The sequence below is a fragment of the Trachypithecus francoisi genome, unplaced genomic scaffold (assembly GCF_009764315.1).
Source record: "Trachypithecus francoisi isolate TF-2019V2 unplaced genomic scaffold, Tfra_2.0 Lachesis_group8, whole genome shotgun sequence".
NCBI lineage: Eukaryota > Metazoa > Chordata > Mammalia > Primates > Cercopithecidae > Trachypithecus > Trachypithecus francoisi.
In genome coordinates this window covers 11,040,985-11,058,366 of record NW_022681473.1, presented here as the reverse complement: position 1 = coordinate 11,058,366, position 17,382 = coordinate 11,040,985, and the positions used below count along the sequence as shown (strand labels likewise).

The 17,382-nt window shown below is 46.9% G+C and overlaps 1 protein-coding gene, 1 long non-coding RNA gene and 8 other non-coding genes across 11 annotated transcripts in view; 1 reads left to right on the top strand and 9 right to left on the bottom strand.

Annotated features, from left to right (window-relative positions):
• Window positions 1-1,238: 1,238 nt before the first annotated feature.
• Window positions 1,239-4,659, bottom strand: LOC117081015. Of its 2 annotated transcripts, XR_004436055.1 has the most exons (11): window positions 4,597-4,659; window positions 4,164-4,205; window positions 3,875-3,958; window positions 3,629-3,679; window positions 3,253-3,285; window positions 2,768-2,814; window positions 2,539-2,571; window positions 2,290-2,328; window positions 1,818-1,858; window positions 1,551-1,582; window positions 1,239-1,421 (listed from the first exon to the last, which is right to left on the bottom strand). It is a non-coding gene; the product is annotated as an uncharacterized LOC117081015 (long non-coding RNA). The 2 variants fall into 2 exon arrangements; XR_004436054.1 differs by having other exon boundaries at window positions 4,164-4,612.
• LOC117081856 lies at window positions 1,653-1,778 on the bottom strand. The gene has a single exon (XR_004436329.1). It is a non-coding gene; the product is annotated as a small nucleolar RNA SNORD22 (small nucleolar RNA).
• LOC117081853 lies at window positions 2,065-2,133 on the bottom strand. The gene has a single exon (XR_004436326.1). It is a non-coding gene; the product is annotated as a small nucleolar RNA SNORD31 (small nucleolar RNA).
• On the bottom strand, window positions 2,401-2,470 carry LOC117081852. Its single transcript, XR_004436325.1, has one exon. It is a non-coding gene; the product is annotated as a small nucleolar RNA SNORD30 (small nucleolar RNA).
• LOC117081848 lies at window positions 2,640-2,704 on the bottom strand. Its single transcript, XR_004436321.1, has one exon. It is a non-coding gene; the product is annotated as a small nucleolar RNA SNORD29 (small nucleolar RNA).
• LOC117081857 lies at window positions 2,910-3,034 on the bottom strand. Its single transcript, XR_004436330.1, has one exon. It is a non-coding gene; the product is annotated as a small nucleolar RNA SNORD22 (small nucleolar RNA).
• On the bottom strand, window positions 3,355-3,429 carry LOC117081849. The gene has a single exon (XR_004436322.1). It is a non-coding gene; the product is annotated as a small nucleolar RNA SNORD28 (small nucleolar RNA).
• On the bottom strand, window positions 3,753-3,824 carry LOC117081850. Its single transcript, XR_004436323.1, has one exon. It is a non-coding gene; the product is annotated as a small nucleolar RNA SNORD27 (small nucleolar RNA).
• LOC117081851 lies at window positions 4,035-4,106 on the bottom strand. Its single transcript, XR_004436324.1, has one exon. It is a non-coding gene; the product is annotated as a small nucleolar RNA SNORD26 (small nucleolar RNA).
• Window positions 4,660-4,731: 72 nt separating the features above from the next.
• SLC3A2 (solute carrier family 3 member 2) overlaps window positions 4,732-17,382 on the top strand; it is a 29,431-nt gene continuing 16,780 nt past the window's right edge. Inside the window, exons 1-3 of the mRNA XM_033206569.1 lie at window positions 4,732-5,108; window positions 15,788-15,880; window positions 17,172-17,264. Coding sequence (XP_033062460.1) covers window positions 4,808-5,108; window positions 15,788-15,880; window positions 17,172-17,264 — 487 coding nt within the window. The 5' untranslated portion in view covers window positions 4,732-4,807. The remainder of the gene's footprint in view (window positions 5,109-15,787; window positions 15,881-17,171; window positions 17,265-17,382) is intronic.

Here is a 17,382-nt window from a genome sequence, read left to right as displayed (position 1 = left end):
ATCGTGCACACCAAGATAGATGCTCTGCTCAGATCAGGTCATTTAACACACTGCCTAGCAGGGAAACCCTATCAGGTGTCCCTTCCAGCTCCAGGAACATGAGAGGAAGCCAGTTTCCCATGGAAATTTACACACTGGTGCTAAGGAGACACACACAAACAGGATTATGTAACCAATCATTTTATTATTTTCATCAACAACCAATACAGCAATACAAATTGACAGCCACTCCTCAAGGGAACCTTTTTTGTAGTTTAGAGCAAGGCCCTGAATGAGCTACCTACATGGTACATAGTATTTGCAACATGCAAATAAGAGACCTAAAGGCTCATGATGGGTATAGGTGGCGGCTGTATACAGAGGAACAGAAATGGGAGTTATGGGAAGCTTAATCAACAATTGGCAACAAGCTAGGTCAGTAGTTTGCCAAACTGGCCATCTATGCAGTGCCTGAGTTTTGGTTCTGAGCCTGGATAATTTAAGAAAGGCAGCAAAGTCTGGGTGCCATGAATCACACCTACAATCCGAGCACTTTGGAAATCTGTGGTGGGAGGATCTCTTAAAGCCGGGGCCTTGAGCTCAGCCTTGGTAGTAAAACCAAGCCCTTGTATCTAAAAAACAAAAGGGCAGGTAGATTCCACAGAAATAATGTTGCAGGAAGGGGGTGATAAAATACAGAAACATGGGACACACAGCAAACCCTCAACTGTTTCACTGGCTCCCAGTGTCTGCTAACATTAAAAGACCCCCTAAACCCAGCAAGCTTTTCATTTAAAATTCCTTCAGTGAGGTACATCTAGGGAAAAAGTCTCTAAAGTGTGCTGATAAATTAGGGTCCTTGAGTGCTGCCTCGGAGTAGGAAATGCAGCATTAGACAGACTGCCGAAGCAAGCTGGGTAAAACCCAGTTAAAAATAGCAAACTCGGCCGGGCGCGGTGGCTCAAGCCTGTAATCCCAGCACTTTGGGAGGCCGAGACGGGCGGATCACGAGGTCAGGAGTTCGAGACTATCCTGGCTAACACGGTGAAACCCCGTCTCTACTAAAAATACAAAAAAACTAGCCGGGCGAGTTGGCGGGCGCCTGTAGTCCCAGCTACTCGGGAGGCTGAGGCAGGAGAATGGCGTAAACCCGGGAGGCGGAGCTTGCAGTGAGCTGAGATCCGGCCACTGCACTCCAGCCTGGGCAACAGATCGAGACTCCGTCTCAAAAAAAAAAAAAAAAAAAAAAAAAAAGCAAACTCTCAGGGGTCACTTCCTTGTGCCCAGGCAGACCCACCCAAAGGCATGATTCACAGTAAAGCTTAAAAAAAAAGCAGCCACGCCATTAAGACGACTAAAATATGCTGTGGTAACTTCAACAGCTAGGTTGGTTATCCAAGGACTTGGAAAATTCACCTTCTGATGTCCTCCAAGACAGATTCCTGCAGAGGAAAAATAAAAGTTCTTATTGGATTGGAAAATATGAATGTACACAATATTTAACACTATGTAACCTAGGAGTAAAAGGTTGCTATTATAAAAACCAGTTAAATATTTAAACAGATACCTACCATTTTTTATGCACCTTGTTCTTTACTCAGACCTGGAAAAATTAAAATCAATGTTTTCAACAAGTGGTGATTACTCCCTTTCTTTGTATAGAAATATTTGTCATCCCTCAGACAGTTCCTTCTGGAACAAATCTTCGTCTTTTCCCCCAGCCAGTCCCAGTGGGTTCACCTTTACAGGCTCTGGGACTAGGACAGAGAGTAAGACGTGTGAAAGTTTCTTCATTGGGAATTTTTAGCATAGTCCACCTTACATTTAGGTTTACTCACCTGTAACGTCAGTCTGGAGTGAACAGTAACACCTAGTTTTCCTGCAAAATCAAGAAAAAAAATGTAGTCTTGAGAGACTTTCATTCTACAGTACATTTTACAATCTCTGAACTATATCTGTTGCTTGGCAGACGGAAGTTTCAGGGCATTTTAGAGGAAACACTACTTAGCCCAAGAACTTCCTATTGGCTGTAATGCCTCCTCAAATAACTTGTAATTTTTCGAAGTTGTCACTGGAAGGCAGGCTCACAGCTCAGAAAATACCTTTCAGTCACACTGATCAGACTGGGGCGGTATTCAGCTCATCACTGGTGAGCAGGTGATCATCACTTGGTGGTTCAGGAGATCAAAGATTTGGGTTAAGCCAGTTATATCTGTACACATCCACCCAGACCACAGTGCTATCACACACAAAAATCAGAGAAAACTGTATATAGCAGCCATTGATGGCAGCTATTGCAAAGCCACTTACCTCAAACTCCTCTTGAGTGCTAGAGAGAAGGTGCTGGCCCTGAAAGGAGGAAGACCAAGTCAGTAGTGCTTCTCATATCCTGCATTAAGTTGTTCCCACCCATCATTCTTAGAAAATCAGATTTCAGAGTCTCAACAGCTAGTCATCAGCCGAACGAGATTCCATGTAAGTCATCATATATACAGGCCTAAAAAGGCAGTTTTTTCTACTCTATGTGCTGAATGCATTGAATACAGTGAAATTACTCACCTTAGAGCCAAAGAGGTTATTGGTTAATAACACCTAGAGAAAAACAAAACTGTTGGTGAAAGATTCCTCAGACATGGTTACCCCCCACTCCCTGCATTCTTGTTTCTCAGGTGTTCATGGATTTTCACTGTCAGTCATAGTGAGCTAGTTTGATTCATCATAGAAACTGTCTACTTGGTGGCATAAGCGGTAAGGAGCAAAAAAAAAAAAAAAAAAAAAATCAACTAACCTCCCAGCTCTGAAGGTTTTTCAATGGTATATAGCAACAAGCTGCTCCTGAATCAAAAAAATCACAATTAGCTAATTATCCCAAACAGCCAAAACTATTTTAGTTACGGTCGCTAGTGGACAAGCTAAGAAAAGGTAACCAAATGCCTCAGACAGTTCCTTATGGAATAAGCTCTCATGCCCTTTTTCAGTTAACCCTGGTGGGTTCACAATTACTGGTTCCCAGGCTAGAACAGGGGTGAGGCAGGATGTTTCCTCCTCATTGAAGCTGAACCGTGGAAAACTACAACTGACAAGCATTCGTCTGACCCTGGGCAGATCAGTGGGCATCTATCTGAGAGAAAAAAGGGGAGGTCTGGAAACATCACTACAGGGAACAAGAGGAACCAGAAAACTTTATGGTTTAAACAGGCTTTGGTAACAAACATCAAGATGGCTAAGTTATCAATTAGATAATAGGCCCATAGAATTAAAAAAGCAACTTACCGTAAGATAGAGGCAGACTGTCATGAGGAATACCTGGGAAGGAAAGCAAATTAGTTATTTTAAGGTATTAGGATGGAATGAAACTTATTCATAATCAACAACTGCCATCAGAACTCTAACATGCTATTAATTTTTGTACCTCACAGAACATCAGCTTATCAATTCAAATCATCTGACAGTAAAGTGATCGATATATGGATGAGGATAACAGCGCACCCTTACAAGAACTGTAGTACCGGGTTGCAATCTCGCTTCCCAGAAAATTATTTCAAGAGGAACAAGATGGAAGGCGCCAAAAAAACAAAATTGCTTCCGCCAGCCACTTGTTCTCTTGTGAACATTTACAGAGATGACATACACCAATTTGAATAATTACCTGTATTCACCCAGGGAGGCAGCTGAATTCCTCAAGATAGATTATGAGATGCTGTAGACAACAGAGGAAGGCATTTTATGTACCTAAAAATAGTCATTCAAAGACCCCTCAAGACCTCTCTGTCACTTCTCAGTAGTAAGATGACATCACTTAGAAGTTCAGCCATATGCTTGTCATTTTGTGTTCATCATGGAGTGGTTATTTACCAAGGTCTCTTCTATACGAGCATAAACCAGGTACACCTACCTGGAACATTACTGTAGCGCTGGCTTTGCAGAAAGATGGGTCTTGTCCCATTCCTTCACCAGTGAGCTCTTGCGGGCTAAACATCTGAAAAAATAACACCCTTCACTAACACCTCAGACAAATCAATTAAGTCCCTAACATTTATTGCGTACAGTACAGTGCTACTCAGAATTTGTTTTCTCCACTAATCCATCAGAAAGAGAGAGTTCAGGTTGTAAAATCATCCCCGTAGCAACTTCCACACATTCAACGAAATAGCAGAGGTTAAGAAATGGCCATAAGAACTTACTGTAACATAGAGCTCTCTTCGATTCCAACGTGCGCGTAAACCCTGCAGACAAGAGTCCAAGAAGACATTAGGTCAACACGGGGCATTTCGAAAACGCTATCTTCTGAACCGACGGCCAAGTAGGAGGCTTGCAGGGCCCATCTCCTCAGAGTCACTTATCCTCACGGAGCTCAGTACAGGTCTGTGAAAAGGTCCTCATCATAGGGAGGGGACCCGCACGGCATGCCATCGCCATTTTGTCCTTCACATCACAAAGCCCCGCTGCTACTTTTAAGTCTCGAGGCTACCCACAAGACCTCACCCGCCAGTCACCCTGGCCAGACAGCTACAACACAGGAGGCATAGCGCGTGCTATGCGATGTTCGCACAATCGTTCAAAAGAAAAGACAAAGCACAAAAGACTGGCAGCTACAAAACGCACGAAAACACTCACCAGCGGCAGTAGAACAACGAGACCGAAATTGGCACGGAGAGATGATTAAATACCATCCCGCAGAGGCCCACGGGATTTGGGGGCGGGGCTATGGCGAGCGCACGCGCATACGTTGACCGCATGCGACCCCGGGGAGTTGTGGGTAGAGAGTTCCAGGGAAGGAGGGCGTGGACAAAACGCTACCTGAACTTGCGGCGCGAAAAAGGCGCGCATGCGTCCTACGGAAGCTCACCGACCGCATTGCGGCTTAGTTTTCTCACCCAATGCATGTGGCAGGAGCGGTGAGATCACTGTCTCACGCGGATCCTGGACTGACGGTCACGACTGCTTATCCGCTAACCCTGTTCTGAGCTCCCCCTTGCCCCCACACACCCGAAACCTGTGTGCAGGATCCGCCTCCATGGAGCTACAGCCTCCTGAAGCCTCGACCGCAGTCGTTTCGATTCCGCGCCAGCTGCCGGGCTCACATTCGGAGGCTGGTGTCCAGGGTCTCAGCGCGGGGGATGACTCAGGTACTGGATCCCGAGCTAAACTCGGGAGGAGGTCCCCTTTGGTGGAGCCATTTCGGGAAAGTAAGTCAGGGAGTAAGTGCTCCACTGAAGAAAGGATCTGATTTTTTCCTAACTGGTCCCCTATGTCCTGCCCTCTGGTGCGTTTTCTTTAGATCTTGGACTACTACGGGCCAACATTAGCTAACATTTATGGAGCACCGTTTTAAGCACACTGTATTAATCGATTAATCCATCAAAATCCCAAGAGCTAGGTAGGATGACAACCCCCATTTTATTGGTGGGGAACCTTAAAGGACTCCCGCGGTGCTGCCTGCTGCAACTCCTGCCTTATCACTATGGTTGCAGTCAGCTGTAGACTGTTTTACTGAGACCGGACAGCATTAGTTCAGTCGTTCGTGGTAAACATCTACGTGTACAAGCACACTTTATAAACATTTTTTTTTTCCCGAGACAGTTTTGCTCTGTCACCCAGAGTGCAGTGGCGGGATGTCGGCTCACTGCAACCTCTGCCTCCCAGGTTCAAGCGATTCTCCTTCTTCAGCCTCCTGAGTAGCTGAGATTACAGGCTCCCGCAATCATCAAGCCACGCTAATTTTTGTATTTTTAGGAGAGACGGAGTTTCATCATGTTGGCCAGGCTGGTCTCGAACTGCTGACCTCTGGTGACCTCCCGCCTCAGCCTCCCAAAGTGCTGGGATTACAGGCGTAGGCCACCACACCCGGCCTGGCTCAGCATTTTGGGAGGCCGAGGCGGGAGGATCTCTTGAACCCAAGAGTTCAAGACCAGCCTAAGCAACATAGTGAGAAACCCATACCCATCTCTACAGAAAAACAGAAAAAATTAGCCAGGAGCAGTGGTGCATGCCTGTAGCCTCAGCTACTTGTGAGGCTAAGGTGGGAGGATTGCTTGAGCCCAGGAGTTTGAGGCTGTCAGTGAGTTGTGATCAAGCCACTGCACTGCACTCCAGCTGGATGACGGAGTGAGACCCTGTCTCAAAAAAAAAAAAAAAAAAAAAAAAAGTGGGACAGATAAACTATAGAAAATCAAGATGGCCCAGAGTAGACAGACAAGGCTGGGGAGGTTGTGAGTGGGAATGGCAGTTGGGAAATGCTTTATAGGGTGTCCGGGCCTGAAAGGGTTGAAAGACTCCGGAGGGGAATTCTGGTTAAAGAAACAACTGGAGCACAAGCTTGGTGCTAGAAAAAGAAGGAAGTGTGTGGCTACAATTCATGAAAGATGGGCAAAAGGGGAGTATTAGAATATAAAACTGGAATGTATTTCCTGGGGAAAGCCAGATAAGCAGGACCTTGAGAGCAAAGCTAAATCACTTGAATCATAGAAAAAAAAAACCAGGGAGAGTTTTTAAGTAGGAAAGTGATAAGACATTGGGGGATAAGATAGAGATAAGGTCATTAATTAGATTGCCATAGTAGTTTAGGCAAGAGGATTCAATACTAGCAAGTGTAACAGCAGTGGAAGTGGAAAAGAGGGGATTTGGGTTAGGAGTCTCCAACTCACGTACAGAAATCAGCTAAGTAATGTAGGTAAGTGAAATGAACGGAGTTAGGACTCTGGTGAACTGGGCAGCCCTTTCACAGCTCCAGCTGATTGTTGCCTTGTGACAGTATTGTCTCTGTGTGATCAGATAGTTTTCAAAAGAATCCAGAAGTCCAGAATTGTGTATTTACCCACTTTAAAATGTTGAGTTTAAATTTTTTTGGCCAGGCGCGGTGGGTCATGCCTGTAATCCTAGCACTTCGGGAGGCTGAAGTGGGCGGATCACCTGAGGTCAGGAGTTAGAGACCAGCATGGCCAACATGGTGAAACCCCTTCTCTACTAAAAACACAAAAATAAGCCGGGCGTGGTGTGGGTGCGGTGTCAGGTGATTGTAATCCCAGCTACTTAGGAGGGTGAGGCTGGAGAAGCGGTTGAACCCGGAAGGTGGAAGTTGCAGTGAGCCAAGATCACCCCACTGCACTCCAGCCTGGGGGACAAGAGCGAGTCTCAAAAACAAACAAACAAAACACCAAAATATGCCCGTGGGCCAAAGGTGGCCCTGATTGTGAGTTTGCAACCTCTTGTGTAGTGACATAGAATCTACTAGAAAAGAGGGCATTTAAAAAAAAGTAGGCTGGGTAGAGCGGCACGCCTGTAATCCTGAAGGGGACCAGCATCTCCACACCTGTGGGTATTTCTCGTCAGGTGGGACGAGAGACTGAGAAAATAAGACAGAGAGACAAAGTATAGAGGAAGAAAAGTGGGCCCAGGGGACTGACACTCAGCATAAGGAGGACCCGCACCGGCACCGGCACCGGTCCCTGAGTTCCCTCAGCTTTTTTTTTTTTTTTTTTGAGACGGAGTCTCGCTCTGCCGCCCAGGCTGGAGTGCAGTGGCCGGATCTCAGCTCACTGCAAGCTCTGCCTCCCGGGTTCACGCCATTCTCCTGCCTCAGCCTCCCGAGTAGCTGGGACTACAGGCGCCCGCCACATCGCCCGCTAGTTTTTTGTATTTTTTAGTAGAGACGGGTTTCACCATGTTAGCCAGGATGGTCTCGATCTCCTGACCTCGTGATCCGCCCGTCTCGGCCTCCCAAAGTGCTGGGATTACAGGCTTGAGCCACCGCGCCCGGCCTCCCTCAGCATTTATCGATCACTATCTCTACCATCTCGGTGAGGGGGATGGTATAGGGTAATGGTGGGGAGAGGGTCAGCAGGAAAACATGTGAGCAAAGGACTCTGTCATAAATGAGTTTAAGGAAAGGTGCGGTGCCTCGAGGTGCATGTAGGCCAGATTTATGTTTGACTTTACACAAACATCTCAGTGCAGTAAAGGGCAGTATTGCTGGCCGGGCGCGGTGGCTCACGCCTGTAATCCCAGCACTGTAATCCCAGCACTTTGGAAGGCTGAGGCGGGTGGATCACGAGGTTAGGATATCGAGACCATCCTGGCTAACATGGTGAAACCGCGTCTCTACTAAAATACAAAAAAATTAGCTGGATGTGATGGCGCGCACCTGTAGTCCCAGCTACTTGGGAGGCTGACGCAGGAGAATGGCGGAAACCCAGGAGGCGGAGCTTGCAGTGAACTGAGATCCGGCCACTGCACTCCAGCCTGGGTGACAAGGCGAGACTCCGTCTCAAAAAAAAAAAAAAGCAGTATTGCCGCCAGCATGTCTAACCTCCATCGATAAGGCGGTTTTCTCCTATCTCAGTAAATAGAATGTAATGTACGATCAGGTTTTATACCGAGACATTCCATTGCCCAGGGACGAGCAGGAGACAGATGCCTTCCTCTTTCACTAATCCTCTTCAGCACAGACCCTTTATGGGTGTCTGGGGGATGGTCAGGTCTTTCCCTTCCCATGAGGCCATATCTCAGGCTGTCTCAGTGGGGAGAAACCTTGGACAATACCCAGGCTTTGTTGGGCAGCGGTCCCTGTGGCCTTCCACGGTGCATTGTGTCCCTGGGTACTCGAGACTGGAGAATGGCGGTGACTTTTACCAAGCATACTGCCTGCAAACACATTTTTAACAAAGCACATCTTGCACAGCCCTAAAGCCATTAAACCTTGAGTCAATACAGCACATGTTTCTGTGAGCACAGAGTTGGGGGCTAGGGTTACAGATTAATAGCATCTCAAGGCAGAAGATTTTTTCTTAGTACAGATCAAAATGGAGTTTCTTATGTCTTCCTTTTTTACATAGACACAGTAACAGTCTGATCTCTCTTTTCTTTCCCCCACATAATCCACCACTTTGGGGGGCCAAGGCAAGCAGCCTACTTGAGCCCAGGAGTTTGAGACCAGCCTGGGCAACATACGGAGACCTGTCTCTACAAAAATAAAAATTAGCTGGGTGTGATGGTGCATGTGTATAGTCCCAGTTCTGGGGGAGGCTGAGGTGGGGAGGATTGCTTGAGCCCAGGAGTTCAAGGCTGCAGTGAGCTTTAATTGTGCAACAAATAGAGACCCTGTCTCAAAAAAAAAGAGAGGGTTTCACTCTTGGTCACTGTAACCTCAAACTCCTGGGCTCAAGCAATCCTCTGGGCTGAGCTGGGAGTACAGGCACTGGCCACTATGCCCAGCTAATTTATTTTACTTTTTGTATAGACAGAGGTCTTGCTGTGTTGCCCAGGCTGGTCTCAAACTCCTGGGCTCAGGTGATTCTCCAGCCTTGGCCTCCCAAAGCAATCTGTAGGTAACAGACTTAGTCTGACTTCCTTGCTCTGGCTTCTTCCCTTCTAGTTCATCTTTGCACTGTAGTCAGAGCGATCTTTACAAATAAAAACTCTGGTCTGTCGGGCACGATGGCTCATGCCTGTAATCCCAGCACGCTGGGAGGCCTAGGTGGGTGGATCACTTGAGGTTGGGAGTTTGAGACCAGCCGGACCAACAAGGAGGAACCTTGTCTCTACTAAAAATACACAATCAGCCAGGCATGGTTGTGCATACCTGTAATCCCAGCTACTCAGCAGGCTGAGGCAGGAGAATTACTTGAGGAGGGCGGAGGTTGCGGTGAGCTGAGATCGAGCCACTGCACTCCAACCTGGCCCACAAGAGCGAAACCTCTCTCAAAAAAAAAAAAAAGGTCTGGTCAGGTCTCACTTCCGCTCACAATCCTTCAGTGCCTCTCCATTGTCTTTAAGCTATAGCCCAACTTGATCAATACAGCCATTAAGAAGTGCTGCTAGACCGGGCATGTAATTCCAGCACTTTGGGAGGCCGAGGCGGGCAGATCACCTGAGGTCAGGAGTTCAAGACCAGCCTGGGCCACGTGGTAAAATTGTGTCTCTACTAAAAATGCAACAATTAGCCGGACATGTTGGAGTGTGCCTGTGATCTCAACTACTCGGGAGGCTGAGGCATGAGAATTGCTTGAACCTGGGAGGTGGAGATTGCGATGAGCTGAGATCACCCCATTGAACTCCAGCCTGGGCGACAGAGTGAGACTCTGTCTCAAAAAAAAAAAAAAAGAAAAAAAAAAAGCCCTGCTTCTAACGGCCAATGGCTCACACCTGTAACCCCAGCACTTTGGGAGGCCAAGGTGAGAGGGTCCCTTGAGGCCAGAGGTTTGAGACCAGCCTGGGCAACATAGTAAGATGAAACCCCCATCTCTACAGGAAAAGGAAGCCCTGCCTCCCTATCACCACTGCTCCCCCAAGCCTAATCTACCTCTTCCCACCCACAATAAACTCCCTGGGGTTTGATTCAATGTGGGTAAATCATCCTGCTATCCCTATTGTCTAGCAGAATACAATTCACAAATAGGACTCAATATACATTTATTAGTTACCTCTATAATTTTTTTTCAGTTTGCCTTTTTATGTTGGGAATGCTATAAATGTTCCAAATGATTTTGCTCTTAGAGAGGGTTGGAAAGTGTTTGTTCAAGGAGCAACACTGCCCCCACCTGGCAGCAAGAGGCACTGCCTCAATCAATGGAGAAGGATATGCAAATAACCAGTGCTTGGCAGGGAACTGGTAGACATGACAGTGGAAAAAAGGCTCAGTTTCTTTTTGAGATGGAGTCTAGCTCTGTTCCCCAGGCTGGAGTGCAGTGGCTTGATCTCAGCTCACTGCAACCTCTGCCACCCAGCTTAACGCAATTCTCCTGCCTCAGCCTCCTGGGTAGCTGGGATTACAGGTGCCCACCACCACTCCCGGCTGATTTTTGATTTTTGTATTTTTAGTAGAGAGAGGGTTTCACCATGTTGGCCAAGCTGGTCTCGAACTCCTGACCTCAAGTGATCAGACTGGCTTGGCCTCCCAAAGTGTTGGGATTACAGATGTGAGCCACCACACTGGGCCTCAATTTCTTTTTGAACCAGGATCTCACTCTGTTGCCTAGGCGGGAATGCAGTGTGTCATCACGGCTCGCTGCAGTGTTGAACTCCTGGGCTCAGAGGATCCTCCCACTTCAGCCTCCTGAGTAGCTGGGACTGTAGGCACGTGCCATCACACCCAGCTAATTCTTTAATTTTTTGGAGGGTGACAGTGCCTCACTATGGTGCCTAGGCTGGTCCCCAACTCCTAGGCTCAAGTGACCAAATTGCTGGGAAACAGGCATGAGCCACTGTACCTGGCCCAAAAGAAATAGCATAGAATTTCCTGGGTTGTGGAGGAGTGTGGCATTGAGGTGGTCTTCCAGGGAAGAGGTACTTTTACAACTGCAGTAGGTAACATGGGTGTCTGGGCTACCTGCTCATGCAGTGTACTAATGTTTTCTGGTTCTGCTTTCAGCTTCATCCTGGATATACCATTTCCATCTTAATGTCTGACTAAAGGGTCTGTCTGACTTTGTGACTTGATAGGTCTGACAAGACCCAATTCATAATGGGGCAGTTCTGGATGCTTCATAGTCAAGCTTTCCAGTAACAGCCTTGACGCTGTTTCTCAAAAGGCACCTACTTCCCTGCTTTGGACAGCTTGGTCTTGCTCCAGCATCTCAGGGACTTGCATTGTGCTTTTGCCATAGGAGCTTGCCATAAGTTCTCCACTGCATCTTTTTTTCGCTACTGATACTTTGGATCCCCCAGGATCTGCTGGGTTGCATGGCTTAAGTGGCAAGGCCGTGTGCATTGCAGCCTAGACTTGGTGCAGAGCCGTTTCCTACTCACAGTTTGAGTCAAAGTTGGCAGCTTACCCAGTATGTGGGCTGGAGATATATTTCTAGGTATACATCCTTTTTGTCTTTAGTGGTGGTACTGATCTCTGTCCCTCCCCAGGATGTGATACTGCTTTTGATTTACTATCATGACTGAAGAGAGGGAGGGGTTTTAGAGAGCTCTTTGTCTGTCCCACTATGATAACTCTTATCTCTTAGGCCAAGGACCCAATGTGATTACTTCAACTCCTAAGTACATCAGTCCTGTTAAATGTTTTTTTTTTTTTTTTGAGATGGAATGTGCTGGCTTGCAGTGGTGCCATCTGGGCTCACTGCAACTTTCACCTTCCGAGTTCAAGCAATTCTTGGACCTCAGCCTCCCAAGCAGCTGAGACTAGAGGCATGCACCACCACGCCTGGCTAATTTTTTTGTTTGTTTGTTTTTTTGTTTTGAGATAGAGTCCCACTCTGTCGCCCAGGCTGGAGTGCAGTGGCGCAATCTCAGCTCACTGCAACCTCTACCTCCTGGGTTCAAGCAATTCTCCTGCCTCAGCCTCCCATGCCCAGCCCTCATTTAAACACTTGGAACTGAGGAAATGACTAGTGATGAGTCCATGGACAAGCAGACTTACTATGAGCTAGTAAGTTTTGGCTAAGACTTCAGTTACTGCCTGACACCTGTAAGTCCCCACTTTAATGCAGGGATCATGATGCTTTGGGTTTCCAGGTCTCAATGTCAGTTCAGATCTTGTGCCCCAAATCCTCAAAGTGTTTAGGCATTTCCCTTTACCCAATTGTCTGAGAGGGTGATATGTTGACATACTCCCTTTTAGGAGGAACTGGCGGAGCCATACAGTTTTAGCATCCTTTCCTAGGGATTTGGGCACCTCTTCAGTAATTGAGTTTTGGATGTGAAAGTCGGTTCAGCCAGGTGTGGTGACTCATGCCTGTAATCCCAGCACTTTGGGAGGCCAAGGTGTTCAGATCACTTGAGGTCAGGAGTTTGAGACCAGCTTGGCCAATGTGGCGAAACCCCGTCTCTACTAAAAATACAAAAATTAGCTGGGCGTGGTGGCGTGTACCTGTAATCGCAGCTATTAGGGAGACTGAGGCCGGAGAGTCCCTTGAACCCTGGAGGTGGAGGATGTTGCAGTGAGCCTAGATTAAAAAAGTTGGCTCAGATCCAGGAGCCGAATGAAGGATTTTGACTGTGTATTGTGGTGATGACCCTTAGCTGCCTCTTCCTTCTCTATTCTTGCCTTTTTTTCTTTGTAGATGTGTAGTAGCATCCTTTTTGGCTATCCACATATTTTTCCCCTAAGGATGCCATGCTCTGTTGTATCCACAACTCTGAATCGAACTCCCCATGGCTACCTACCCCTGCAACATTGCCAGTTTTATGGTAGTGCATATTTCTGGCTTTTGGCAGCTAAGCAATGCTATCTGGCCTCTGGTATGTGTTGAAAGATACTTCCCCGTATATCTTGAGTAGCTCAGCTCTGTGACTGCTTCTCCTGTCATCAGCTCTGCACTGCTCAGAAGCATTCCAGCCTGGGCAACAAGAGTGAGACTGTCTCAAAAAAAATTTTTTTACTACTATAACCAGTGCTGCAGTGAAATCTTTTATATATTGCTTTGTGTACATGTGTGAGAGTTTCTCTAGGATATGAATCTAGCTAGGACTGTTGTTGGGTAAAAGAGCATCTTCATTCTATAGGCAGTTGCAAATTTTTCTCCTAGACCGAATGTACCAAATAATGTTGCCACTTATGCAGTTTGTATACTCATAATCACTTGGTTTAGTCAGATGTTTTAATACTGCAAATCTGATGGACATGAAGTTCTATTTTTCTTGCCATTTTAATTTGCACTTTCCAGATTACTAATGAGGTTCTGTAATCTTTACATTCTTTTGTATATCTAATTTTGTGAATTGGGTTTTTTTATTTAAGACAGAGTCTCATTCTGTCGCCCAGGCTGGAGTGCAGTGGTGTAATTTTAGTTCACTGCAATCTCTGCCTCCCGTGTTCAAGTGAATCTGCTGCCTCAGCCTCTTGAATAGCTGGGACTACAGGCGTGCACCACCACGTCCTGCTAATTTTTATATTTGTAGTAGACACAGAGTTTCACCGTGTTAGCCAGGCTGGTCTCGAACTCCTGACCTCAAGTGATCCACCCACTTTGGCCTCCCAAAATGCTAGGATTGCAGGTGTGAGCCACCACGCCTGGCCTGAATTGGCCATTTCTATTATGTGATTAGAATAGAATTTCTATTCAGTGATTTTTTTCTTGCTGAATTATTGTGCTTTTTCTTACTGATTTTTAGTGATAATTTGTATGTTTCATCTACTTTGTTAGTTGTATTAGTTTCAGATAGTATGTCTTCTATTTGTGGCTTGTCTTCTCAGTTTGTTATGGCAAGTTGTAGAATCATAATTTTTTCTCTTTTAATGTTGCAAAATTTATTTGTCTTTTTCTTAATGGTTTATTCTTTTGTGGTTTTTTTTTTTTTTTTTTTTGAATTGGAGTCTTGCTCTGTCGCCCAGGCTGGAGTGCAGTGGTGAGATCTTGGCTCACTGCAACCTCTGCCTCCCAGGTTCAAGCTATTCTTCTGCCTCAGTCTCCTGAGTAGCTGGGATTACAGGTGCCTGCCACCATGCCCAGCTAATGTTTGTATTTTTATTTTATTTTATTTTTTGAGAGGGAGTCTCTCTCTGTCGCTGAGGCTGGAGTGCAGTGGTGCAATCTCAGCTCACTGCAAGCTCCGCCTCCCAGGTTCACGCCATCCTCCTGCCTCAGCCTCCTGAGTAGGTGGGACTACAGGCGCCCGCCACCACGCCTGGCTAATTTTTCATATTTTTAGTAGAGATGGGGTTTCACCGTGTTAGCCAGGATGGTCTCGATCTCCTGACCTTGTGATCTGCCCACCTTGGCCTCCCAAAATGCTGGGATTACAGGCATGAACCACTGTGCCCGGCTAATTTTTGTATTTTTAGTAGAGACGGGGTTTCACCATGTTGGCTAGGCTGATCTCTGGCCAGGCTGGTCTCGAACTCCTGACCTTGTGATCTGCCCGCCCTGGCCTCTCAAAGTGCTGGGATTACAGACGTGAGTCACCGCGCCTGGCCTCTTTTGTTTCTTCTTTAAAAACTCTTTCCTCATTATGAGGTCAGAAAGATACTCTTTTTTTCTTTTTCCTTTTTTTTTTTTTTGAGACAGAGTTTCGCTCTTATTGCCTAGGCTGGAGTGCAATGGCACGATCTCTGCTCACCGCAACCTCTGCCTCCTGGGTTCAAGCGATTCTCCTGCCTCAGCCTCCCAAGTAGCTGAGATTACAGGCGTGCACCACCACCCCTGGCTAATTTTGTATTTAGTAGAGACAGGGTTTCTCCATGTTGGTCAGGCTGGTCTTGAACTCCTGACCTCAGGTAATCTGCCCTCCTCGGCCTTCCAAAGTGCTGGGACGACAGGCATGAGCCACCGCACTCGGCCTAAGATATTCTTATTTTCTTCTAAAACTTTATTTATTTATTTATTTATTTTTGAGACAAAGTCTTGCTTTGTTGCCAGGCTGGAGTGCAGTGGTGCAATCCTGGCTCACTGCAACCTCCGCCTCCTGGGTTCAAGGGATTCTCCTGCTTCAGGCTCCCAAGTAGATGGGACTATAGGCGTGCGCCACCACGCCCAGCTAATTTTTGTATTTTTAGTAGAGATGGGGTTTTACCATGTTGGCCAAGATGTTCTCAATCTCTTGACCTTGTGATCCGCCCGCCTTGGCCTCCCAAAGTGCTGGGATTACAGGTGTGAGCCACCGTGCCCGGCCAATTTGATTACTTAGAATATAATTGTGTGATTGGTGTGAAGTTGTGATCTAATTTTATTTTTTATAGTGCCATTTGGTAAATAGTTCATTCTTTCCCCAGTGATTATATTATCTCTGTCATATATTGTTTCAAGTATGCATGGGTTATTTTTAGTCTCTGTTTTCTGTTCCATTGGACATTTGCCCATCCCTGTGTTTTTAGCATACTATGATTGTTACTTTATACATAATTATTATTATTTTTTTTTTGTAGAGTTGGGGTCTCACTGTGTTGCCCAGACTGGTCTCGACCTCTTGGCCTCAAGCAATCCTCCCCGCTCAGCTTCCCAGAATGCTGAGATTACAGGTAATTATTATTATTATTATTATTATTAGAGATGGAGTCTTGCTCTGTTGCCCAGGCTGAAGTGCACTGGCATGATCTTGGCTCACTACAAGTTGCACCTCCCAGGTTCAAGTGTTTCTCCTGCCTCAGCCTCCCGAGTAGCTGGGACTACAGGTACATTCCACCACGCCTAGCTAAGGTTTTTTTTTTTTTTTTTTTTTTTGAGGCGGAGTCTCGCTCTGTCGCCCGGACTGGAGTGCAGTGGCCGGATCTCAGCTCACTGCAAGCTCCGTCTCCCAGGTTTACGCCATTCTCCTGCCTCAGCCTCCCGAGTAGCTGGGACTACAGGCGCCCGCCTCCTCGCCCGGCTAGTTTTTGTATTTTTAGTAGAGACGGGGTTTCACCGTGTTAGCCAGGACGGTCTCGATCTCCTGACCTCGTGATCCGCCCGTCTCGGCCTCCCAAAGTGCTGGGATTACAGGCTTGAGCCACCGCGCCCGGCCAGGTTTTTTTTTTTTTTGAGGTGGAGTCTCGCTCTGTCGCCCAGGCTGGAGTGCAGTGGCCGGATCTCAGCTCACTGCAAGCTCCGTCTCCCGGGTTCACGCCATTCTCCTGCCTCAGCCTCCCAAGTAGCTGGGACTACAAGCGCCCGCCACCTCGCCCGACTAGTTTTTTGTATTTTTTAGTAGAGACGGGGTTTCACCGTGTTAGCCAAGCTGGTCTCGATCTCCTGACCGATCCGCCCGTCTCGGCCTCCCAAAGTGCTGGGATTACAGGCTTGAGCCACTGCACCCGGCCGCTAATTTTTTTATTTTTAGTAGAGACGGAGTTTCACCATATTGGCCAGGCTGGTCTCAAACTCCTGACCTGTGATCCACCCACCTCGGCCTCCCAAAGTGCTGGGATTATAGGTATGAGCCACCGCGCCCAGCCTGATTACAGGTAATTATTACTTTAGCAAATAACATGCCTGCTGCCTGGTAGGACTTGTCTTTTTTTGTTGTTTTTTGGTATGGGGTCTTGCTCTGTTGCTCAGGCTGCAGTGCAGTGGTGTGATCTTGGCTCATTGCAACCTCTACCTCCCAGGTTCAAGCAATTCTCCTGCCTCAGCCTCCCAAGGAGCTGGGATTTCGGGCTTCCACCCCCATGCCTGGCTCATTTTTTGTATTTTTAGTAGAGATGGGGTTTTGCCATGTTGGCCAGCCTGATCTCAGGTGATCTACCCGTCTCGGCCTCCCAAAGTGCTGGGATTACAGGCGTGAGCCACTGTGCCCAGCCATACTTTATCTATTATTATTATTATTATTTGTAGGGACGGGGTCTGACTGTGTTGCCCAGGCTGGTCTTCAATTCTTGGCCTCAAGTGATCCTCCTGTCTCAGCTTCCAAGAATGTTGAGGTTACAGGTAAGTATTATTTTAGCAAATAACATGCTTGCTATCTGGTAGAATTTGTCTTTAAAAATACAATTTTTTTTTCTTTTTTTTTTTTTTTTTTGAGACGGAGTCTCTCTCTGTCTCCCAG